The sequence below is a fragment of the Nycticebus coucang genome, chromosome 18 (genome assembly GCF_027406575.1).
Source record: "Nycticebus coucang isolate mNycCou1 chromosome 18, mNycCou1.pri, whole genome shotgun sequence".
In the NCBI taxonomy this organism is placed as follows: Eukaryota; Metazoa; Chordata; class Mammalia; order Primates; family Lorisidae; genus Nycticebus; species Nycticebus coucang.
In genome coordinates, this window is record NC_069797.1 from 26,977,999 (window position 1) to 27,003,103 (window position 25,105).

Here is a 25,105-nt window from a genome sequence, read left to right on the forward strand (position 1 = left end):
TTATTCAGCAGTTTATAAAGCATCCTGAAATGTGGCTCCCCAAAGTCTTCATTCAGGCCAAAGTCAGATTTATTGTTGAGAATAGACGTATCCCTTCACTGTGTCCTGAGGTGACACCGTGGCTCTCGGATAATACTTCCTAGAAGGACATGTGAGTAGTGAGAGTTAGTCCTGGAGAGCTTCTCCAGGGTCCACGAATGGGCTGGAGCTCTTCTCGGGTAGGTGGGCCCCTCTCTCCTGCTGCCCATCATCAACTTGAGAATATCCACCTGGGACCAGCGAGAACTATGGAACACTTCAGCTCCTGATCATTCTGTAAACCCCACTGAAGGCGTTTCAGGTGTTATGTATGGCAAAGAAAGAGAGTTACATTTCATTCATTCATCTAGGTTTTGACTTGAGGGTTAAGGTGGTGTTCATACTTTTATGTAGCATGATGATGGTAGGTCTCTTAAGTTTTAGATTCCTTGAAATGAAAAGTGTGTAGACATTCTCTTGTCCACTTTATGTATGTGTCACTTTTACAACAGCTCTGATTAGTGGTCATGAGTCTACACGGTTGACCACGTGTTGTGATAAAGAGGTCACTACCTCCTGTAGACGACTATGATAAGAATGTAAGCTCTGGCTGCGCTTGAATCCTGGATCTCCACTTACTGTCTATCACTGGCCTCAGAGAGCTATTTAATTTACTTCTTTTTCAAATTGGAATGATAATAATGGCATCCTCAAACAGTTATGGAGGTCAAGTTAAATTAATATCTGAACGTCCTAGTATAAAGCCTGGCCCATAGTTAGCACTTATTAAATCTTAACTGTTGCTATACTAACAAACATACTAGTATAATTGTCAGACAACTCACCCTAATCTTCTATCAGACTCTGCCATTAGTGTCTGCTCAAAATCTGTTATTACGTTTGTGTTCTATTTACTGGACACTCATTACAGAGAAGGAATTGTGCGAGGGCATGGAAGAAGTCAGTAAGAAAGTGATTCTTTATTCTTCAACCATTTGCAACTATTTTCTGTGGACAATGATTACAGCTTTCATTAGCTTACGAAAGGAATCTTGACCACCTCTCTCTCCCTAAACAGAGAACATGTGGGGTTTTCCTTCAGGTCAGAGAGGCTAGATTTAATTGTCTGTTGGAAAACTTTAGGCGTAGTTAATTCCCAGCTCATTGAATAAGTTTCTGGAAGTAGGAATAATTTATGAAATGTATTTGGTGAATTAGAGAATAGGAACAATACCACATGTCCTTAAGAGGAAATTTTAACTTCAAAGCACTTTAAGAAAGAGAAGAGAAAACTGTTTTGAAATTATCTCTATCATGTTTTCTTTTGTTTGTTTGTTTGTTCATTTTACAGACTGAGTCTCACTTTTTCTCCCTTGGTTGAGTCCTGTGCTGTCACAGCTCACAGCAACCTCCAGCTCTTGTACTTAGGCAATTCCTTGCCTTAGCCTCCCAAGTAGCTGGGACTGAAGTTTCCCACTACAATGCCCAGCTATTTTTGTTCCAGTTTTGCTGGGGCCAGGTTCGAACATACTACCCTCTGTATATGGGGCCGGCGCCCTACTCACTGAGCCCCAGGCGCCGCCACTCTTTCATGTTCTTAAAAATTAAGAACAGGAAGACAGCATAAAAAACAAATTTAGATGAAAATAAAATTTATCTGGAAAAACCAGAAAGCAAGTGGCAGAAAAAGAGATTTAAATCAGCAGTTTAGACAGAAGTGGCGAGTCAGAAAAATACGTTAGTCCTATACAGGACAGAATTCATAGTCTTTCTGAAAGGAAAATGAAAATGACAACAGTGTAAAACAAGAAACAAAGTTGGGTGTGGAGAGTACATGGAACTCTAACCTAAGAAAAATAGTATTTGCACAGAAAGTAAAGAACAAGTTGAAAAAAAGAAAACATGAAAGTTAAAATAAGGTGAATCAAATATTACAGTGAATTCAAAAATCTCATCACAGAGTGAAAGCCTCACAACATTGTAGAGCAGCAGTTCTCAACATGTGGGTCGCAACCCCTTTGGTGGTCTCCTGCATATCAGATATTTATATTATGATTCTTAACTGTAGCAAAAGTACTGTTATGCTATGAAGTAGCAATGAAAATAATTTTATGGTTGGGGTCACCACAACATGAGGAAACGTATTAAAGGGCCACCGCATTAGGAAGGTTGAGAACCTCTGCTCTAGAGAATCTTAATGAAAACCCCCTGCATGTATCCTACTGATATTTTGGTATTTTAGGTCTAGGAATAATTTATTTTCAGAATAAAAATGTCAATGCCAGAGAATAATAGATTACTTAGAAAGAAATAGAAAACCAAACAGGCTTGAGATTTCTCCTAACAAAACACCAATGCCATAAAATTATGAGAGTTTTAAGTGGAAACTCTCACAACTCACTATTCTATATCCGGCTACATTAACTCTTCTGTACATGTGTTTACAAAATTCAGTAAAATTACTGAAAATAGTTTTTAAAATATAATTGTCTTGGCAGCAGTTTGCATATTGTGCATAATCTATATTCTATATTTTTCAAAGATTCAACACAGACCATGAATTTGAAGCCCAAAAAGGAAACCAAGGAAGAACACATTCTAATTCTTATGTTACATAAAGGGAACTTGAGTTATGGCTTTGCTTTCTGCTTTATAAATAGAAATTCTACTGTGAACTCAATATCTGCTGGTAGAACTTATAGAAAGTAGATATCACTGCATCAGATCACACACTTGTCCTCTATGTGATGTTATAGAAAGAGACACAGATCCTTAAAATTTTAGTTAAAATATGAAGTCTATTGAGGTTGGATATCTACCTTAAAGTACAAAAGGGAAATGGAATAAATTAGTAGGCTGTTAAGACTATGAAAGGGTGTGGAAATTTGAAACCCTTATTTAGGTAATTCATGAATTAATACCTGAGGCCAGCAATGTAACATGTCTAAAGGCTCCTAAAGATTATAATCCATAAAAAATAAAAACAATTGTTGAAATGTAAGTTTGTTGAAAAAACTTGTTTTTAAGGACATTTTTATATTTGACTGACAAGCAGAAAGGGATGGTTAGAGTTTAATATTTCTACCCAAGTCTTTATAGTTGACAAAAGTACAATAGAATATTTTGTGCATTTTCTCAGCTTAAAAATTTTTACAGCCAATCACATAAACCCGACCTCAAACCTGAATTGCAGTTTCTGATTCTGTGTGTCCTCTGCAGTTGCAAAGAACAGCTATCATTTGTTTTTATTTCCAATACCCCTTTTGCTAGAGAGGGCCCAGTCTTTAAAGCCAAACAACAGATCATCTACAAGCCCACATAAGACAATAACTCAATTCAATTCAGGTGGGGGGGAGGCGGAAGGAGGGAGAGGAGAGGAGGCGAGGGGATTGGTGTGCTCACACTTAATGGACAACGTGTCAGGGTATATGGCACAGCTTTTGTATGTGGGACAAAACTGCAATAGAGGACTCTTACCTGAGAAATGCAAATATTGTATCTTAGTTGTTTTTTTACTCACATTAACCGGAAATAAAAAAAGAAAACCCAAACAACAGATCCCAGCAGACAGCACTGACTTCCTGTTGCCTTCCCAGATCAGTTCTTCTTTGCTTTCCACTGTGCCCGGAGCTGTGGGAATCTTCTGGCAGGGTCAGTCAATAGAGAGCTGCAGCAGACATTGGAGGAAGGAAAGAAAGGGAGGGAGAAATGTTAATTGATGAACTACGAACTTGTGGCTGCTGCATCTTTAAGAGTTACAGTTTGTACCAGGCAGCGGGCCTCTCTCTCTCTCTCCTTTCATAACTGGCGCCCTCCTCTTGTTCTGTGAGGCCTGCTGTGCAAAGGCCTGCCTGTTCCTAGCCTCAGGATTTTGCACTATCCCTGGTGGTTTCCCTCCCCCTCCCCCATGCCTTTGTAAATAGTGCCTTTATTAAATTTCACTTATATTAACATTCGATAGTTCTGTTTCCTGTGAAAATTCTTGTGATCAATGGTATCTGGAGTGGATGCAGGAATCAAACCCTCAAAGATGGAATTATGGAACTGGGTTAGTTTAACATTTAATATGGCAGGAATCCTCTCCTTCCCCAGAGAACGGCTCAACAGTGATCCATGAAATGCAGTGATATTCAGAAGATCACCAGTGGTGGTTGAGGATAAAGTGGGGTCATGGCACAGCAATGGGAGATCCTCGGTCTGTGGCAATTAGGATTTGTCAAGACAAAAGTGGTATAATTTTGTAGTATGAACTGGTTTCTTCTGCAGGCCCTGGAAATCAGCATAGGGGAAGGAGATATTGAAGCCAACAAGCACACACGTGGAAAATAAGAAAACCTCCAGAGCCATTTGAAAAGGTCAATCTTTTCTTTGTAGAGCAGATGAGGATGGAAACCAAATTGTGGGAATGATGATGAGGATGTAAATAAGTGAATGAATGAAAATTTTGGCCCTCCTAATGATAGGTCAGTAATATCTTCTGACATGCATCTGTGGGTTTTTCTTTCTTTCTTTTTTTTTTTTGCTTTATGGTATCTTTCTTGCCTAGGTGATGCCTAATTTCATTGTCTGAAGATATTAGACTGTAAGAGACATGTGTTTGCTTAAAAATACTCTAATTAGGTGAAGAGTTTAGGATCTGCAAGACCATCTTATAATTTTAGGGAGATTATTCAGGTAGCTGCTCTAATTATTTTCACACATTACATTTTTATTTTGTACAGCTCTGCTAATATAGCCCCTCTAATTAAAGTTCTTTGCTTATGAAACGTACCAAAGAAGATCTTACAAAGTGATTACAATCCAGTGTTCCAGAAAAGTTATAATTACTGAACATTAACTACCTACCTCTGAGAAGAAGTCTGTGTGTTTATATACCTGATGCTGCTATGGGGGAAAAAGCCAGGAAGATAAAATTCTTTTTTAAAAAAACCAAGGCAGATTGTTGTTTTGTAGACCCACAGCTAGGGGACACTTAATGTGAACATTTGTTGCAGAAAAGCCCTGTGCTGGTGTTTGGATATAAATAAGCCTCATCTAGCTCTCCTGTTTGTCTTGCCCTATGCTGAGCACTCTGGGGGATGCAGTGATGACTAACACCCCCAGAGTCCATGGTGAAGCTCAAGGCTGGTGTAAAAATAGTGACAGTGCTAATACCAGGCTGGCTGTGAATCCTGGAAGAGAGGTACATAGCCCGGAACATGTGAATGCATGTTACACACACACACACACACACACGATTATGTTCCTAGTAGGAAACGTAGGTTATTTGGAAGCAGTTGGGCTCCCACCCTCTGGCCTTGTGACCTGGGGCAAACAGGACTCTTGGCTACAGTTTCATCAGCTTCACGGTATGCTGTAGATCAGGAATTGAAGAACTTTTTTGTAAAGGGCCAGATAGTAAATATTTTAGACTTTGTGGGCCTTCAGGTCTCTGTCACAGCCCCTCACTCAACTCTGCCCTTGTAGTACAAAAGCAGCCCTAGGCAGTACATAAATGTGTTGGCTTGTCTGGGTTCCAATAAAACTTTATTTATATAAATAGGCAGCAGGCAAGATGGCACATGGGTCATAGTTTGCTGACTCTTGCCAGAGAGCAGTGTTTCTTAAACTTTATTATTTTTTGAGACAGTCTCACTATGTCATCACAGCTCATACCAACCTCAAACTCCCAGGCTTAAGTGATTTTCTTGCCTCAGCCTTCCAAGTAGTTGGGACTATAGGTGCCCACCACAATGCCCGGCTATTTTTTGGTTGCAGTTGTCATTGTTGTTTAGCAGGCCTGGGCAGGGCTTGAACCTGCCAGCTTTGATGTACGTGGGTGGCACCCTACTCACTGAGCTATGTACGGGTGCTGAGCCTGTTTCCTAAATTTAGACATTCACAAACCACATCCAGGATCTGTATCATACTGTTTGTTCCACTGTGTGCCACTGTTAGCATTTTTATCATTCTCATGCTATTAATTACTTAAGAGTTTCTTTAAAACGTTTTCCAGACTGCAAACTAGTGCAACCTTTCTGGAAGGAAGTATGGAGAAACCTCAAAGCACTCAAGCTAGACCTCCCATTTGATCCTGCAGTCCCATTACTGGCCATCTACCCAGAAGGAAAGAAATCCTTTTATCATAAGGACACTTGTACTAGACTGTTTATTGCAGCTCAATTTACAATAGCCAAAATGTGGAAACAGCCTAAATGCCCACCAATCCAGGAATGGATTAACAAGCTGTGGTATATGTATACCATGGAATACTATTCAGCTATTAAAAAAAATGGAGACTTTACATCCTTCGTATTAACCTGGATGGAAGTGGAAGATACTATTCTTAGTAAAGCATCACAAGAATGGAGAAGCATGAATCCTATGTACTCAATTTTGATATGAGGACAATTAATGACAATTAAGGTTATGTGGGGGGAGGAAAAGCAGAAAGAGGGACGGAGGGAGAGAGGTGGGGCCTTGGTGTGTGTCACACTTTATGGGGGCAAGACATGATTGCAAGAGGGACTTTACCTAACAATTGCAATCAGTGTAACCTGGCTTATTGTACCCTCAATGAATCGCCAACAATAAAAATAAATAAATAAATAAATAAGAAAGGACAGAAAAAAAAGTTTTCCAAAAACTTAAATGCATTTATATTAAATGGAGATTTTATTTCACTGCATTGAACCAGAAAACTAGTATCACTTATCATGAAATGAAAGTAATTCTAAAAAGAAATACTGTGAACAATAAAGTTATTGAAATCTGCTAGATCCTGGAGCCTGAGGTCTGCCCTTTTTTGTAATAAAGCATATGTTAGGGGGCTGTTGAGGAACAAGCAATTGGAGACTTTCTCCTTGGTGTGAGCAGGCAGGCTGGAGTGTCTTCGTATCATCTGCAGCCCTTCACCGAGGTCTATGAGTGGCCTTTGGCTGTTTGCAGACCTTGCCCATCAGTTAGGACAGTCTGTGTTTTAAGCTTATTGCTATTTACAGAGCTTGCTACTGTTTGCAGCTTTGCTTTTAAAAAATCATTAAAGTTTTTATTTTTAGATATCTATAGATTCACATAGAATTGTAAAAAATAATATGGCGAGATCTCATGTACCCTTTACCCAGTTTCCACCAAAAGTAGTGCCTTATAAAAACTATAGCACAGGCTTGGCGCCTGTGGCTCAAGCGGCGAAGGCGCCAGCCACATACACCTGAGCTGGCGGGTTCAAATCCAGTTCGGGCCCGCTAAACAATGACGACGGCTGCAACCAAAAAATAGCTGGATGTTATCGTGGGTGCCTGTAGTTTCAGCTACTTGGGAGGCTGAGGCAGGAGAATCGCTTGAGCCCAGGAGTTGGAGGTTGCTGTGAAGCCACGGCACCCTACCCAGGGCGACAGCTTGAGGCTCTGTCAAAAAACAAAAACTAAAAAACCAAAAAACTATAGCCCAGTATCACAACCAGGATATTGATATCGCTATAATCCACAGGTCTTACTCAGATTTCTCCCAGTTTTCCACATACTCATTTGTGTGTATTGTGTGTGTGTATCATGCTGTATATGATTTTATCACATGTATAGGTTACATAGCCAAAATACAGAAGAATTTCATCACTGCAGGGCCCTCCCGCATTTGTCCTTTTGTAACCATCCTCTCTCCTTCCCCTCTTTATCCTTTCAGTCCCTAACTGATCTGTTCTCTAATTTCTAAAATTTTGTCATTTCAAAAACGTTGTATGAATAGAATCATAGATATAACCTTTTGAGATTGGCTTTTTTCTACTCAGCAAGATTTATCCAAGCTCTTGAGTATATCAGTAGTTCATTCCTTTTTTTTTTTTTTTTTTTTTTTGCTGAGTGGTACTTCATGGTTTAATTATGCTGCAGTTTGTTTAAACAGTCACCCCTTGAAGGCTATCTAGCTTGTTTCCAGTTTTTAGCTATAGGAATAAAGTTGTTATGAATAACTTATACAGATTTTTGTGTAAGTTTTCACTTTTTTTTTTTTTTTTTGTAGAGACAGAGTCTCACTTTTTTTATAGCCCTCAGTAGAATGCCATGGCATCACACAGCTCACAGCAACCTCCAACTCCTGGGCTTAAGCAATTCTCTTGCCTCAGCCTCCCGAGTAGCTGGGACTACAGGCGCCCACCACAACGCCCAGCTATTTTTTGGTTGCAGTTCAGCCAGGGCCGGGTTTGAACCCACCACCCTCGGTATATGGGGCCAGTGCCTTACCGACTGAGCCACAGGCGCCGCCCAAGTTTTCACTTTTTTTGGATATGCACTTAGGAGTACAGTTGCTGAGTTGTATGGTAATTATTTGTTTATTTTATATAAATAAATAAATGTATATATAAAATAAATATATGTATATATATTGTGTGTGTATATATATGTATATATATTTATTTATTTATTTATTTTTGAGACAGAGTCTTGCTCTGTTGTCCAGGCTAGAATGCAGTGGTGGCATCATCGCTCACAGCAACCTCAGTCTCCTGGGTTCGAGTGATCCTCCTGCCTCAGCCTCCTGAGTAGTTGGGACTACATGTGTGCACCCCAACACCCAGCTAATTTTTCTATTTTTTTGTAGAAGCATGGTCTTGCCCTTGTTCATGATGGAAGTTTAGTTTAGTTTTGTTTTTTTTTTTAAAGTTTATGCACATTTAGTTTTGTAAGAAACTGCCAAGCTTGGGCAGCACCTGTGGCTCAGTGAGTGGCCGCTGGCCCCGTATACTGAGGGTAGCAGGTTTGAACCCAGCCCTGGCCAAAATTGCAACAAAAAAATAGCCAGGCGTTGTGGCAGGTGCCTGTAGTCCCAGCTACTTGGGAGGCTGAGTCAAGAGAATTGCCTAAACCCAAGAGCTGTGACTCGACAGCACTCTACAGAGAGCAACAGAGTGAGACTCTGTCTCTTAAAGAAAAAAAAAAGGAACTGCCAAACTCTTTTCTAAAGTGGTTATTCCTACGAATGAACCAGTCTCTCCACATCCTTGCCAGCATTTGGTGTTCCTACTTTTCATTTCAGCCGTTCTGAAATGTGCAGTGATATTGCTGTAAGGTTTTAATTCGCATCTCTCAAATGGCTCATGATGTTGGATGTCTTTGCGTATGCTTATTTGCCATGTGTAGATCCTCTTAGGTGAAATAGCTCTTCATGCCCTTTGACCATTTTCTCAGTGGATTTTTTTTTTTTTTTACTGTTGAGTTAAAAAAATTTTGATAACAGGCTTACTGGGGCAGAATTCTCACACCATATAATTCACAATAGCATGTGATTTCTATCTCAATTTAGTGGTTTGTGGTATAAGCACAGAATTGTGAAACATCACCACTAACTCTCCAGAACATGTTCATCATCCCCAAAAGAAAGCCCATACTCACTAGCAGTCACTCCCAAATGCCCATTCCGTTTAGTTCCTGTCAACCACTAATATTCTTTCAATCTCTATAGATTTGCCTATTCTGGACCTTTCATAAATGGAATCCTATAACATGTGGCCTTTTGTGTCTGCCTTCTTTCACTTAGCATAATGTTTTCAAGGTTCACCCATGTTATATATAGCGTGTGTCAGTACTTTATTTCTTGTTTATGGCCAAATAATATTCCATTGCATGGACAGACCATATTTTATTTATCCATTCATTAGTTAATGGACATTTGGGTTCTTTCTACTTTGGGACTGTTATGAATAGTGCTGCTGTTAATATTCATGGACAAGTTCCTGTGTGGACGTATGTTTTTATTTCTCTTGGGTACATACTTAGGAATAGAATTTCTGGGTTGTATGGTAACTCTATGTTTAGCCTCTTGAGGAACCACTAGCTTGTTTTCCCAAGTGGCTGCATCATTTTATACTCCCACCAGCAGTATGAGAAGGTTCTGATTTCCCCATATCCTCCCCAGCACTTGTTATTATTTTTCCTTTTCTTGATAGCTATGCTAGTGGTTGTGATGTTGTATCTCATTGTGGTTTTGGTTACTTTAGAGTTTTGAGAGTTCTTTGTACGTTCTTGAGACTTGCCCTCTGTTGGAAATCCAGTAATCAGTGTTTTATTTGTGAATCGTGTTTTTGGTAATCATGTCTAAGAACCCTTTGCCTTAGCGCTGCCTTTTGTACAGCAGCCTTTGTTCAAATAGAACGGCCTCATTAACCAGCCCTGAAGATCGAGCTCTGTCAAGAGAGCTATATTAGTTCTTCCTCTGGAGAAGGAAGAGGAAGTGGCACACAGCTGTGGCAAGTGTGTTGAGAGCTAGGGAGAAAGACAGGGAACAGGAGTCTGGATAACGATATTCCTTCTCTCGGCATTAAGAAGGATTTTTCTAACTCTGCCCCTGTTCCTGTTTCTCTTTCAGACCCTAGAGGAGGAGCTGTTTGGGAACAATGAGGAGAGTCCAGCTTTCAAGGAGTTCTTAGACCTGTTGGGGGACACGATCACACTGCAGGACTTCAAAAGGTGGGTTTTAGCCAAGTGACGGCTCCAGTGCCATTGATGAGGCCCGAGAGGAAGGCCCAGGGGCAGAGAGCTCAGTCCTCAGGGAGAGCATGTGAAAGATAAAAACACGAGTGTCCTGGGGTTGTTTTCAGCATCTTTTCAACATTTACTCACCTGCATTTCTGAGGAATCAGTGGTACAAGGAATAATCCAGCATGACAGATTATCTGGTGTGTCGCCTGAGGATGCAGGGTGGAATGCTGTGCCTGAGACAGGCGCTCCTAATGACATTTGGCTCCTACTCAGAGTGAAAGGAATCCACCTTCCCTATCATTCACCGGCCAGATTTGGGAAAGAGAGCCCTGTGCAGTTTGGGGTGGAAAGGACCCACTTTGGATAATACATGAGGAATGGATAATTAAGAGTTGATGGAAATACAATAATTTTCTAGGCAGGAATTGTATCGTGGTTTGTAAAGTGGACAATAAGGTAGAATATAGAGGCTATTGCTTGGAAAACTGGTTCTTGATTGTTCCTTGGCAAAGGAAAACTCATCATTTGGGATGAGTTCAGAACCACCCAGCCTCTTCCGTGCTTGGTGGCTGGCACATGGCTGAGGGCCCCAGAATTCCCCACCCCAGCAGCCAAATTACCAGGAGCTCCTAGCATCATGTTGAAAGCTCTGGTGCCGGGGATGCAGTAGGTGTTTAATAATTGTTTTCTTCCTCTTCTTGCGTCTTTCCCTTTCTTCCTTCTCCTTTTTTCTTTCTTGTCTTCTTCTATCTTCTCCCCACTTCGAGGTCATCACTGCTGTATGGAGTCAGTCATACTTGTGTTAAAATCCTAGCCCCTCTACTTATTAGCTCTATGCTTTTGGACAAATGATTTTACCTCTGCAAGCCTTAGTTTCCGCATCTGTAAAAAGCAAGGTAAAGGTAGTCCTGACCCTGTAAGGTTGTTGGGGGATTAACACAGATAATGCACGTAAAGCATTATGCCATGCACTCATAGTTGTCATTACAATTGTTATTTTATCATCTTTCATTGACTTTGATGCCATCATCGTAAGACCCAGTCTGAATTTAGTGATGTTACAATGTGGAAAAATGTGGGTCTTGGAATAGAAAAAGTACAGTGTATTAAATCCAGAAGGACCTCACAGATCGTGTAATCCTATCCCTTAATTGTATGGAGAAAGGAAACAGGCTTAGAGAGATGAAGTGATATGCTCAAGGTCACATGATGACTTAGCACAGAAGCAGGTCTAGACCTGGAGCACCCATCTCCCTGTCTGGTACCCTTTCCACCATACCAGGCTGAGCGCATTTTCTGGCTGGGGGCTGACGTCTAGGGTCTGTCTTATTTCGTTTTCTTAGAGGAAGCTGCATCTGCATTCTCTTCCTCCTGCTAAGAACATGATCCATGCTGTGTGCTATAAAGTCTTGAGGAGGGACAGCTCATGGAAGCCCACCCAGTTCCTTAGTATTTTTCTTTCCTGCCTGGGAGGAGATAGCCAGAGAAGGACCTTCCTGGACACACCCAGTGGGTGCTGTGGTGGTTGGGCCTCCGTATCAGGGACTAGCTGGGTAGAGGTCAAGTTCCTGTCACCTTTCCTATTGATACCACATGGTCCTGTGGAGCTTGTCACCATCCAGCACCAGGGCTGGTTGCTTTGGCTCTGGGCATGGGACTCAGTCATGGCCTTGCAGAGAGCAAAGGTTTGTGTCCAGCCTTGTGGGCCACTGGCACCTGGGATGGGCATTTGTCTGGGATTGTGGGTGGATGGCCTCCCTTCCCGCATGACTGTCCAGTGTGGAGGGGACACAGCCAAGGCCTGAAATGGAGGTTCTGCCTTTTTCTTTTAAACAATGGATTTATGGGTAGAATGCCAGGGCTAGTCTGCTCTAAGAGCAAATCTCCCTGCTTCTCCCGCATCACAGTCTGTTCTGGTTTTAGCCCCCCACCCCCATCTTCTCAAACATCCCCACTGCGTGCCCTCAGGGAAGGCGGCACCAAGTTGCCCACTTTCCCTCACTCTCTTTCTCTCCCCTGCTCCTGCCTTGTTTTGCTGACAGTTGCCGAGGAGGCCTGGATGTGACCCATGGACAGACAGGGGTGGAATCAGTGTACACTACATTCCGGGACAGGGAGATCATGTTTCACGTCTCCACAAAGCTGCCATTTACTGAGGGAGACGCCCAGCAGGTAACCTGGTTTGGGAGGACTTTGGGAGCCGGGGGCGTAAGAGGTGAAGGCCGGCTTCTGCTCTGACCTGCCCAGGGACTGCGGTCCCCTCCCCATTTTCACTGTTCAGGAGGCCGGCCAGGTGTTCAGCTCACAGCCTGTCAAAGCTGCTGTCTTGTGTTTGCTCACCAGGCGGTATCTCAGCTGCTGTGCTGGACACAGGGCAGGGATGGGGATATTCCCCCTTGGACCAGTGGGGAAACTGCAGCCCAGGGTGGGTAAAAGACTTTGTTGAGGATTCCCAGTTGATTAGGGAACAGAGCTAGGTGCCTTGGTCAGGTAGAGTGCATGGTGGGGTCTGTAGACCGCCCTGAAGTCAGCTTTCCCCTACGGACATGTAACTCTGAGCAAACTGCTTAACCTTGGGCCTCATTTTTCTCATCTTGAGAGTGGGGATAATACCAACTGCATCAGATTGTGGGTGTGAGGATTATACAGGTTTCCAAATGTAGGGCTCATATGATGCCTGACTGGTGGCTAGCTTTCCATGTGACAGCTGTTCACTGTCCAGTCCACTGGTCATTTAGTCTCTTTCCTGCCCTGGCAATGTAAAGCTGGTTATTTGTGTGAGAATCTACCACCCTCCACCCTCAGCGTTTCCAGCCTCACAGCCTCATCTTTCACCATACCTGCAGGGATTCGGCCTTTACCTCAGCCAGGAAACCTGGCTGAGGCCTCTGATTCCAGAGTTTCCTTGCTCTGTCTCAAATCTGCTGCTCGGACAGCCAGCCATGCATCCCGGGGGAGGCCTGGCCTTTTTGAAACCAGCCACTGAATAACACCACCATTCGCTCCATCCCACATTGTATCCCTTTTCAGAGTCTAGGAAAATAAGACAGGTGGGCCTTTGCCCAAACTCTGACCTGTTTGTTTCTGAGCAGGGAGCTGGGGAGGGAGGACAGATGTAAAATTGTAAACATAGTCCCTGGCTTCTTAGGAAAAAGGGAAGTTGGCAAACGAGATTATGATTTGGCTCTAAAATAACCACTGAATGTTCCAGAAACAAACGAGAGCAACATTCCTTTTGTATTCAAGGTGGCTTTGGTCTGGGTGTTTCACCGTCAGGCCCTCAGCTCCCTCCAGAACCCTCTGACCTGCCTCGCCAGCCTGGGGCTGAGACTGTTCTGTCAGGGCCATTGCCACGTCCCATACTTTGGGAAGTATACTTTGGTGCAGAGCCTGGCTCTTGGCGGGGACTGAATACATATCTCAGTTTCTTCCTCCTGAGAAATGGGATGATGTGTGTGGAGGGAGGAAAGGTAATTTGTGTAAGATGCCTAGCATGGTGGTGGGTGTACAACAGGCGCTCAGTGAGAAACTCTTTTACTGAAAGGGCTGAGCATAGGACCTGCACGCTGTAGGTGCTTAATAAAGAAATAAATGCATTGGCCAGATGTGGTGTACAGGAGAGGTTTAACATTTGAAGTCATGTGTGTGAGCACAGAGGGTGCTTGTTGACTGGGATCACACACAAAAGCACCCATACTGCTTGGGATACTGAGTGTAACCACACCCTTCACCTCACCTCCACCAAGCCAGGTGACCAGTGCCTTTCCCAGCACAGCTCTTCTCCCCTCTGGTAGAATGATCCACCCCCCTCATCCCTTTCATTTCCATTTCCATCAAGAAACCCCTCCCCCTGTCTCCTCTTCCAGGAAGCCTTCTTGGGTTGCTGTTGGGCCCTTTGATTTCACCCTCCTCTCTGTTCTCACAGAGCTGTCAGGTATCCTTGTGCAGCAACCAATTTAGTACTTGCTGGCTGGTGGCTTTATCAGTGTTCCCAGGTGGCTTTACCTGTGTTTGTGTTTCTCCAGGTCAATTATAGGCTCTACCAGGGCAAGATCGGCCTCACCTTTTAAATGTTCTGAGTTCTGAGTCAGGGCTGTGCACGCTCTAGACTAGCTTCTACCTAACAACTTGAGCATCTCCCCCATGATTTCTCTCTCTGGTGGCTTCTAAAGATCGAAAGAAGCAGCTCCCCAGAGAGTTCAGTTTCAGAGTTCCAGGGTTTGTGTATAAAGGTAAAACAAGGAGGAATTTCCTGTACAGACCTCACTGGCTTATAACAAATAAACACCTTTTTTTTTTTAGCTCCAGAGAAAGAGACACATTGGAAATGACATTGTGGCCATCATTTTTCAAGAAGATAATACACCATTTGTCCCAGATATGATTGCCTCCAATTTCTTACATGCCTACATTGTTGTGCAGGTTGAGACCTCGGGCGCAGAGACCCCATCCTACAAGGTAAGGAAAAAGCCTTGTTGGAGGAAGTGGTGAGCCCAGACACCTCACCGTGGATTCAGTGATATCAAAGGACACTGGTTCTCAGCAGTAACAGATTTTCCATGAGTTCCCAGGTTTCTGGGATTTGGAGCTTGACTCTTGGTGGAGAGTCATCTGATCCATCTTGTTGCCCCCAGGCTTGACAGCATCTAACTCAAGGATCGAGAAGCCCTGAGTGTGGAATCTGGTAATGACTTTTTCTAGAGCAAGGCAGAGTGAGGAGAGAAAAGTGGGGAGCACTGTCAGGAAAGGGGAGAGGAAGAAGAAGGGAAGAAAGAAAAAGGAGAAATGTTTATGGAGAGAGGGGTGAAGAAGGAGGCCTGGTAGGCCCTGGCCATTGGGTCTGCCCATTCCGGACAAATGACTGATCTTAATGTGATGACTTCCCAGAGAGGCAGGAATGCAGTCATCTGGGTCTAAGCCTCTAGACCAGTAAGTGGTTTGAATCAAAATCCCCACTAGTGCAGATGACACCAAGAGAGTACAGCCCATTTTTTCTTTTTCTATTTTTCTTTTTATTTATTTATTTTTATTAAATCATAGCTGTGCACATTAATGCGATCATGGGGCACCATACACTGGTTTTATAGACCATTTGACATATTTTCATCACACTGGTTAACATAGCCTTCTTGGCATTTTCTTAGTTATTGTGTTAAGACATTTATATTCTACATTTAGTAAGTTTCACATGTATCCTTGTAAGATGCACCGTAGGTGTAATCCCACCAATCACCCTCCCTCTGTCCATCCTTCCCCCTCCCTTCCATCCCTCTCCCCCTTCCCCATATTCTTAGGTTATAACTGGGTTATAGCTTTCATATGAAAGCCATAAATTAGTTTCATAGTAGGGTTGAGTACATTGGATACTTTTTCTTCCATTCTTGAGATACTTTAATAAGAAGAATAGGTTCCAGCAAGAGGGACTTTGCCTAACAATTGCAATCAGTGTAACCTGGCTTATTGTACCCTCAATGAATCCCCAACAATAAAAAAAAAAAAGAAGAATAGGTTCCAGCTCCATCCATGTAAACATGAAAGAGGTAAAGTCTCCATCTTTGTTTAAGGCTGCATAGTATTCCATGGTGTACATATATCACAATTTATTAATCCATTCATGGATTGATGGGCACTTGGGCTTTTTCCACGACTTAGCAATTATGAATTGGGCTGCAATAAACATTCTGGTACAAATATCTTTGTTATAATGTGATTTTTGGTCTTCTGGGTATATACCTAGTAGAGGAATTATAGGATTGAATGGCAGGTCTATTTTTAGATCTCTAAGTGTTCTCCAAACATCTTTCCAAAACGAACGTATTAATTTTCATTCCCACCAGCAGGGTAGAAGTGTTCCCTTTTCTCCACATCCACACCAACATCTCTGGTCTTGGGATTTTGTGATATGGGCTAATCTTACTGGAGTTAGATGATATCTCAAAGTAGTTTTGATTTGCATTTCTCTGATGATTAAGGATGATGAGCATTTTTTCATATGTCTATAGGCCATGCACCTGTCTTCTTCAGAGAAGTTTCTCTTCAAGTCCCTTTCCCACCCTGAGATGGGATCACGTGTTCTTTTCTTGCTTATACGTTTGAGTTCTCTGTAGATTCTGGTTATTAAACCTTTGTTGGAGACATAACCTGCAAATATCTTCTCCCATGCTGAGGGCTGTCTGCTTGCTTTACTTACTGTGTTCTTGGCTGTGCAGAAGCTTTTTAGTTTGATCAGGTCCCAGTAGTGTATTTTTGAAGCTGCTTCAATTGCCTGGGGGGTCCTCCTCATAAAATATTCACCCAGACTGATTTCTTCAAGAGTTTTCCCTGTACTTTTTTCTAGTATTTTTATAGTTTCACGTCTTAAGTTTAAGTCTTCAGCCCAGTTTTTCTTGTAGTTTCCCTACTGCCTACCCGAGATGGCTGTGTTGCCTGTTCCTCCCCTTTTTCCCCGAGAAATAGTCTCAACCTCTTGGGCAACAATGTCTCTGTGTTACAGTGGTTGGTGGTGGTGGGGGGGGGCTCATGGGACACAGGAAGACAGCCTGAGGCTGGGTTTTTAGGGTTAGGATTAGGCAGTCTCTGAACTCCCTGCAGATAGGTGTAAAATGCTGAGTTTATGCCCTTTTTTATGTTTTCCGGGAAGAGAGGCCAAAACTCAAGTTCTCAAAGGGCTCTCTTCCCTAACAAATATCAGGAACCATTGTAAGGGAGAAGAAAAATGAACTGTCACTACTAATGGGAAACAATGAGGCCTGGAAATGTTTCCTGTGTAATAATAGGCCAGCGCTGGTTCCTGGAGTTTGGTATGCTACTGCACTCCAACCCAGATGTAGTAAGTGCAAAATTCACATCAACTTTTAGAACCAAATGTAAATTAGCAAAAAAAAAAAAAAAAAAATCCCTACAAGTAAAAAATAACCCCAAGCCCCCCCAAACAACTCTCCTGTTGAGGTGAGCTGGTTTCTTTCCATGTTCATGTTCGTGCTCATGCTTTTTTGGCGTTGGGTGACACTGGCTGAGAATTTGGAGAAACCTGGTATGGACGTTTCCTTGAAGGCTGCATCATCTGCTTTGACCGAAATGGATATTCACTTCACATAGCTGCTTGACTCATTTGTGAGTGGAAGCAAGTTGATTCATTCAGTATCTCCTTGTGCGCCAGGCACTGTACTGGGGCAGGGCAGGTGGAAGTCACATACAAAATCAGCCTTCAGGGCCTTCCCAGGAAAGGGACAGAAAAGCCAGTGAGTACACTTCAGCCAAATAGCCAACTGGTTCATGTAACAGCCAGCTGAAGAAGCAGCACTCCTGAGAAGGATCCCAGAATAAAGCTGTGTGATAAGAGGGCTCCTAGGCCCTGCCAGACAGTCGTCTTTGCCTGTGGCTTGTCTGCTAGCAGAATGAGGCCAACTGTGGATGTTTGGCATTTGCTTTTCATTCCTGGTAGGAAATGGGTCTCAGTTAACTGTATTTTCCATGTTCCCAAGTCCTTAGTGGCAGGGTGTACCCATGCAGAGAAAAATCAGAGACCCAGAGAAACACCATCCCACCTCCGGCTTGGGTGCTAAAAGTCTTCTAAGCCACAGTCTGAGGTCCAGGACAAAGCACTGTCCTCAGAGAGACAGTAAGAAGCAGGGTGAAAGAGCAGGCTGCATCCCCAGGCTGGGGACCTTGACCTGACACTCCAGCTGCCAGGCAGACACTGAAGCAGGAGGGCAAGATATATGCATGGATCCAGGGAGGCAGAGGCCAGGGAGGGAGGGCAGCCTTCCAAGTGGCTCCCAAAGCACTACGTACCACAGCGCCAGCAGCACCCAGCTAGTGAGCAGACTGAGGAGGACCTGGTCAGATCCCTCAGGGGTCTGGGTGAAATAGGACCTTAGCTGACTCCTACAGGCTCAGGGGCTATGGACGAGGAGGATGAGACTTCTCCAGGGGCTGAGCAGTAACCCAGGAAGGCTCCACTGGGGAGGAGAAACCACAAGAAAGAAGAAAGTAGGACAGGACAGGGTTAGTTAGGCCTTTGTTCCCTCCCCTTGGGGACATCTGGCAAGGAAAGAAGAGTGGGGAGTACTGTCGGTGTGTAAGAAGGACAGACTTGGCCATCTGGGGTTCTGGTCCTGGCCCTGCCTCTGCTGTGTGCCCTTGGGACCATTCCTTCCCTCTCTGCACCTGTTTCTGTGTGTGTGAAATGAGAAAGGTGGGTTAGACAACCTGTGAGATCCTTCTGGCCCTGACATCCTGGGGGTGGTGGTGGAGATGAATAATTGAGGAGTGTTGGGGTGTATGTGTGGGTTACAGAGTGGTTTGGGGGGACTCTGAATTTCAGGTGCCCTTTATTAGGTGCGGGTTAGCAGGGAACATAGAAAGCCTCAGCTGATGATGGTTACCTCTTGTTGGGTGCTTGCTTGCTGCCAGGCACTGGGCTAGGCTTTTGGAAGCACAGTCTTCTTTTTTGTTGTTGTTGCAGTTTGGCCGGGGTTGGGGTTGAACCTGCCACCCTCAGTATATGGGGCCTGCACCCTACTCACTGAGCCCCAGGTGCCGCCCAGGAAGCACAGTCTTCTTGAATGCCAACAAGCCTCTGGTGAGGCAGGGCCTCTCCCTAGCTGCCAAGCAGACACTGAAGCTGGAGGGCTATATAGTTTCCTCCCTAACTGCCCTATAGGGCGGAAATTAAGGCTGATAGCTTAACTCACTGAAGGCCCGAGGCCACAGAGCTGGGGAGCTGTGGAACTGAGATTCCTGTCTGGGTCTGCTTGTGGTCTTTGTCACCAGGCCTTTGGAGCAAGATGGCATTGGGGAACTGACTCCACAGAGCTGGGTGTGCAAGGAACATCATACTGGGTTATTTCTCAGAAAGGAGTTTGCTCCTTATCCTGCCAGCCTGGAAGGAAGAGTCAGCTCATCACCACCAGGACTCCCTGTTCTCCCACTCCGGGCTCACCTTTCCCCACTTCTGAAGTCCCGCACAGGTTCCCGCCACTGCTCACCTGTTGCTCTGAGGCTCCAGGCCACACTTGGTGTGGGGACTATGGCAGGTTTCAAGCCCTCGGAGGCTCCTGGTGCATCCTGTGACTCAGACTCCCAAGCTCCTTCCGCTTTCCATCCTAGAAGAAGCCCTTCCCCGGAGTCACCTCCTGACTCCCCCCTTGGAGCCTTCTCTGGGTGGCCCTCACTGAGTTTAGAAAACAGGAAGGTGGGGTTGCATTCAGGCATTCAGGCAACTTCTGCTTTCAGCCACATGTCCCCAAGGGGAGGGAACAAAGGCCTAGCCGCCTTGTTGGAGTGGGGTTGGAAGAGGAGCCCCGCAGGGATGGAAGGTGAATGGATGGACAACGGAGGGAAGGATCCTGCCCCTGCATTTCTGGCACACTGCTCTCTGGCTGGGAGCCTTGGATGGAATGAAGAACATGTCTGAAGTCACTTACCTGGTCAGGACAGACACTCCAATGCAAGCCTAGAAGGAAGAGGGAGTTGGGCTGGGAAGGGGAGACCAGACCTGCCCTCTGTCCTTTGTCCCAGGTGCCTGCAGTTGGCAGCCTCTCAGCAGCCTTCCCACCAACCCTCACCCCAAATTCTGGCCCTGTGAGCAGAATTCTTAACTTGGACCACTAACTGTGTTCAGGAGCTGGAACCCAGCCAGGAATCACGTCAGCCAAACATATAACATTTCCTGACACTCTACTCTGATTTGGGCCGTGCGGACAGCCTTGAGGTTGGGGAGAGAATGCCGGTGCTGACCAGCCTGTTCCCACCCTGCTTTCCCTCTTGACCCTGGCAGGGCCTTTCCTTGGCCTGGCTCCGAGCTGCCTCCTCACCCAGGCTGGCAGACTCTCTGCATCTGCCCTACTTCACAAGCCCGGCAGGCTGGCTGCATGCCAGGCTACGTCAGCAGCTGCTGGGGGAGGGGAGAGAAGGGACTCCTGAGAGCTCTGTGGCCTCCTGGGCTGAGGAGAGGTGAAACCAGGGCATCTCCATGCAGAGAGGAGGTGCAGGTGTGGAGCCTGTCCCAAAGCCTGGGAGAACTCCTTGCAGAGAACTTGGTGTTCTCAAAGATCAGGTCTCACTCAGGTTCGCCTGGGGTGTGGACACCACTCAGAGCCTAGATGGGCCCCCACTTTCCATTTCCAGCCTGGGCCCCGGAGTTCCTTGAGTTCAAGCCTTACTCAGACTGGCTAACCCTATATGTGGGGCTAGGGCTCCCAAACGTTAGTCTACCAGTTGCACGGAACCTCTCAGGAGCTCAGAACTCCCAATTCATTAGGTTTGGGGTGGAGCCTGTGCAATCGGTATTTCTTTTTTAAATACTTGAAACAATTCTGATGCATGGCCAGGTTGGGAGTGAGAGTGGTGGAGAAAGAACCTCAGAGTTGGGCTGGGAGAGGTTTAGATTCTCTGTTCCTCTTAGTGGCTAGTCACCTGTGTGACTTTGGGGCGACTCTCTCTGTGCCTGTGGGTATCTGTTTTCTCATCAGGGGTAATAATTCTCATTGTGCCTTCTCTGTAGGATTAGCCCCACAATCAAGCGAGGTAATGAGATGCCATCTCCCGGGCACTTGTATTGCATTGTAATTAGGGTCCCAGGCTGCTCCCCAGCCCCGTCCAGTTGTCTTGCCAAACTTGCTTCTGGCCTCCAGGAACACAGATGAGAGGATGCCGATGGCTCTGCACTGCCCAGTCCCACTTCTAGGAGCAGTGACTCAGGGCCTGTGCTGGCGATGCTCACAGGAGTGTTTTATTTGTATTCTGGGAAGGGGAGGAGGGAGAAGGTGAGTAGATTTAATGTGAGAAGTGTGGCACCTGGAGGGGCAGCGCCCATCTCTTCTGCCCTGGGCCCACACCGTGATTGTTTCATTCAGGTCTCTGTCACCGCGCGGGAAGATGTGCCTGCCTTTGGCCCGCCTCTGCCCAGCCCCCCTGTTTTCCAGAAGGTGAGACACTCTTCTTTCTCCTCCTTTCACACCCAAGACCCCAGGTTTCAATTCTTGGGTAGCAGTGGGTGGGGTGGGCTGGGAACATTGGGGAGACACTTTTGCAGGCCTGCAGTGGATCTCAACCTTCCTAATGCTGTGACCCTTAATACAGTTCCCCAACCATAAAATTATTTTTGTTACTACTTCATAACTGTAATTTTGCTACTGTTGTGAATTGTAATGTAAATATCTGATATGCAGGGTGTATTTAGGAGACCCTTGTGAAAGGGTCGTTCGACCCCCAAAGGGGTCGCAACCCATAGGTTGAGAACTGCTGCTTTGGGGGAATCTGCTTAGTCAGAGTCTCTCCCACCCCTTCCTTATGCACCAGTGTGGCCCAGGACAGGGCTACCTGTTGAGGCATTTGTTGCTGGGGTTGCCTCTCTGCTAAAAGAAGGGTTTTTATCCCATGCTCTAGACCGAGGATCTTTGGGCAAGAAGCGCATTCAGTTAGGAAGTGCCAGCCAGGGAAGCTGGTTTCCATGTTGCTGTGTTCCCAGGCGGGCTTGGCCTGGGCTAGAAATGATTAAATGTCAGAAGGGGCCTTTCAGGGGCTCTCCCCAGGCCCCCCATTCTATCCACCTGTTAGTATGGCTGAAACCCTTCTGGCGGCAGCTGAGGATGGGAGAGTTCTGGACTATCTTGTCTATTCCAGGGCCCGGAGTTCAGGGAGTTTCTGCTCACCAAGCTCACCAATGCAGAGAATGCTTGCTGCAAATCGGACAAGTTTGCGAAGCTGGAGGTGAGTGTGCTATTGCTGAAGGTTTTTCTCCTGCTTTCCTGGCCACCTGTTAAGCGACCTCTCTCAGATCTACATTCTTGAGAGCTGTCCAGGATGGAAGCACTGGGCTTGCCCTCTCAGCCCTCAGCTCTGTGTTGATGTGGGGATTCTTTCTTCTTGTTCCCTGAGTTGCAGGGATAAGCGAGACCGTTTCTATCCTTGGAGAGCTCACAGCCTAGTGGGAGGGGCCGTTACTAAAGAGACAATTATAGCACAGGGTGCCAGCACTGCTGGAGGACTGACTGCTTCTGCCTGTGGGGGACTGAGGGTGTGATCAGGGAAGGCTTCCAGAAGGAGGTGACTCTTAAGTTGCTGAATATTGATGTCTGATGAGCCTTTTGGCAGGAGGAAAGAGTGGGAGGTGTATTCCAGTATGGGAAACAGCATGAGGAAAGGCCAGGCCAGGCAGATCCTGACATCTTGAGGGAGCTCCTGGGGGGCAGGTGTGGCTTGAGAGAGGGATTCACAGGGGTTGGGATGGGGAGAGACTGGGTTGGGTCAGATCAAGAAGTGCTTTGAGCTAGAGGTGATGAGGTGCTAATAAAATTCTTAGGCAGAGGGATGATATGTTTGATATGGATATTAAAGGGATTATTCTGACAGTGGTGGGAGGATGGATGGAAGGGGAGAAGGTGCAGGCCGAGTGCCAGTTAGAAGTTATTAATAGGAGTCCGGGGAGATGATGAAGGCTTATACTGTACGGGAGGAAGCACTGCAGGTCAGAGTTGGGAAGACTGGATGGACTCCAGTGTGTAAGGTGGAGGGGAGAGTGGAGTTGGAGGGTGACTTTTAGGCTTCTGACATGGCTCTTTGATGGTGGGGGGATGACTGGGAGACAGTTCTGTTAGGACCTGCTGATCTAGGGTACCTGCAAAAGGGGCTCTTCCTGGTCTGTGTGAATAGTGCCGCTGGCTCTGGCTCTGGATGAACATCTGGATGAAGAGGAGCAGGGGGCAGTTGGGCCACAGATGTGGCATATGGGCAGACATCTGCACTGGGGGTCACAGGCATAGAGCTGTGGGAGTGGTGGGATGGCCCAGGGAGAAAGGGCAGAGAACTGAGAGCAGGTGGCTGGGCCTGGAGCCTTTGTGAGCGTGAAGCTCAGCCTAGCTGAGTCCCCACTGTTGCAAGGATGAATTGGGGAGAATATCAGCCCTCAAGCCCAGTGTTGGATGCCCATGAGGTGAGGCATGTCTCTGCCCCCCACTCCAACTCCTCCACTCTCTTGCTTCATCTTCTTCCTGTCTAGGACCGGACAAGGGCTGCCCTCCTGGACAACCTTCATGATGAGCTGCACGCCCACACACAGGCCATGTTAGGACTGGGCCCAGAGGAGGACAAGTTTGAGAATGGGGGCCACGGGGGATTCCTGGAGTCTTTCAAGGTAGAGGCACTTTCAAGTGTGACTAGGGGTTGTTGTGGGAGGGGGAGGTGGGGCAAAGAAAGGAACTGGTCTGATGTCCACGGAGTCCCAACCCAGAGCCCATATGCCAGCCAGAGGTGACAGGACCAGTAGGGGCATCACAGGTGTTTGTAAAGGGCAGGGGAGCCAGGAAATGTGTGATGTTCGAGCAGCCAGCAGTGTCTCCAGTTTTCTCCACATCCGTCCTTGATCAGCTGATTTCTGTCTGGCCCAGGAGTCTGATTAGCAGGGACAGGTAAAGGCTTAGGTCCAGGAGAGGAGCCACGGAAAATGAAGAGCTTTGTGGCTTTTGTCTGCCTCCTCCTGTGATCGGGGATTCCTGAGGAGAGCAAAGACACAAGCCTTAGTGGTCTTCTGTAGCTGGTGTGGGTGCTGCGATGACCCTTCCCAGCTGGGCTGGGGAGATGGAGTTACAGGTGTGTCCATCTGGGCTTTGCAAAAGGAAGAACTCTGTAACCAGAATGAGCTGCTAAAGGAAGCAGTGAGCTCCCTGTTGCTGGAAGTATTCAAGTACAGCTCCTGAACTGGCAGCGTGGAGTACAGAGGTTAATCATCTCACGCTTGCTAAGTGCTTGTTGGTCTTCAGAGCACTCACATCTAGCATCTGATTTGGGCCTGGTTTTCATCCCGTGTGGTTTGGCTAAACGGGTTTTGTTATTTCCATTAACACGTCGGGGATAGGCTGAGAGAGGCCACAGGACTGTTCAAGACCTTACTACTTAGAGGCAGGGCCTTGTTTCAAACCTAGGTCTTCTGACTCTTAGGTCTAAATTCTGCTGGATTGCCCATCAGAGAGTAATTTATAAAGCTCCCATTTGCAGGACAGGGTTCGATTTGTATTCAAATCCTAGCTCTGTTTGATCCTGGGCTTTAACTTAAAGTCTTTAATTTACAGTAGTTTCGTCAACAACAGAGGAATGATAATTGTTATCCTGAGAATTCATTGAAATATTGCCTTTAAAAGTATATATTGCTGGTAAATGCGCAAAGGTTATCGTTATTATTGTTGTATAAAGTGAAAGCTTCACACACATTGTCCTATTTGAAGCCTCAGCACTGTCCTCAGTGCCTTTTGGGGAAAGCTATTATTATGAGTATAATAACTGATACTCAGTTTTACTAACTATGGATGTAGTTTCTCATGTAAAGAAACTACCATGCGAAGAGACAAAATAATTTGTCCCAAGTTACCCAGTTGAATCCAGGTCTACAGATTCCAGAGCCTGTGCTCTTAGCGCCCATGTGGTACTACCTCCTGGTTTCTGACTCATTTAAGATTCCACCCATGCTAGCCCAGACCTGGGCAGGCCTGGGGTCAGTCCTTCATCGCCTGGCTGGACCGCAGAGAGCAGGGCATGGCTCTACTGCCCCTACTTGGGGCCAGCTGTTGAGATTACTCCCTGGGGCTGGAGGAGGAGCCGAGCTGCTTTTCCAGGCTTGTGGGAGATTCCTGGGGCAT

At 45.7% G+C, this 25,105-nt stretch overlaps 1 protein-coding gene across 1 annotated transcript in view; it reads left to right on the plus strand.

Moving 5' to 3' along the window:
• Nucleotides 1-25,105, plus strand: part of LOC128571057 (rap1 GTPase-activating protein 2-like) — a 60,704-nt gene that overhangs the window by 5,937 nt on the left and 29,662 nt on the right. Inside the window, exons 2-7 of the mRNA XM_053570734.1 lie at nucleotides 10,357-10,457; nucleotides 12,512-12,641; nucleotides 14,772-14,927; nucleotides 21,329-21,400; nucleotides 22,098-22,184; nucleotides 23,473-23,607. Coding sequence (XP_053426709.1) covers nucleotides 10,357-10,457; nucleotides 12,512-12,641; nucleotides 14,772-14,927; nucleotides 21,329-21,400; nucleotides 22,098-22,184; nucleotides 23,473-23,607 — 681 coding nt within the window. The remainder of the gene's footprint in view (nucleotides 1-10,356; nucleotides 10,458-12,511; nucleotides 12,642-14,771; nucleotides 14,928-21,328; nucleotides 21,401-22,097; nucleotides 22,185-23,472; nucleotides 23,608-25,105) is intronic.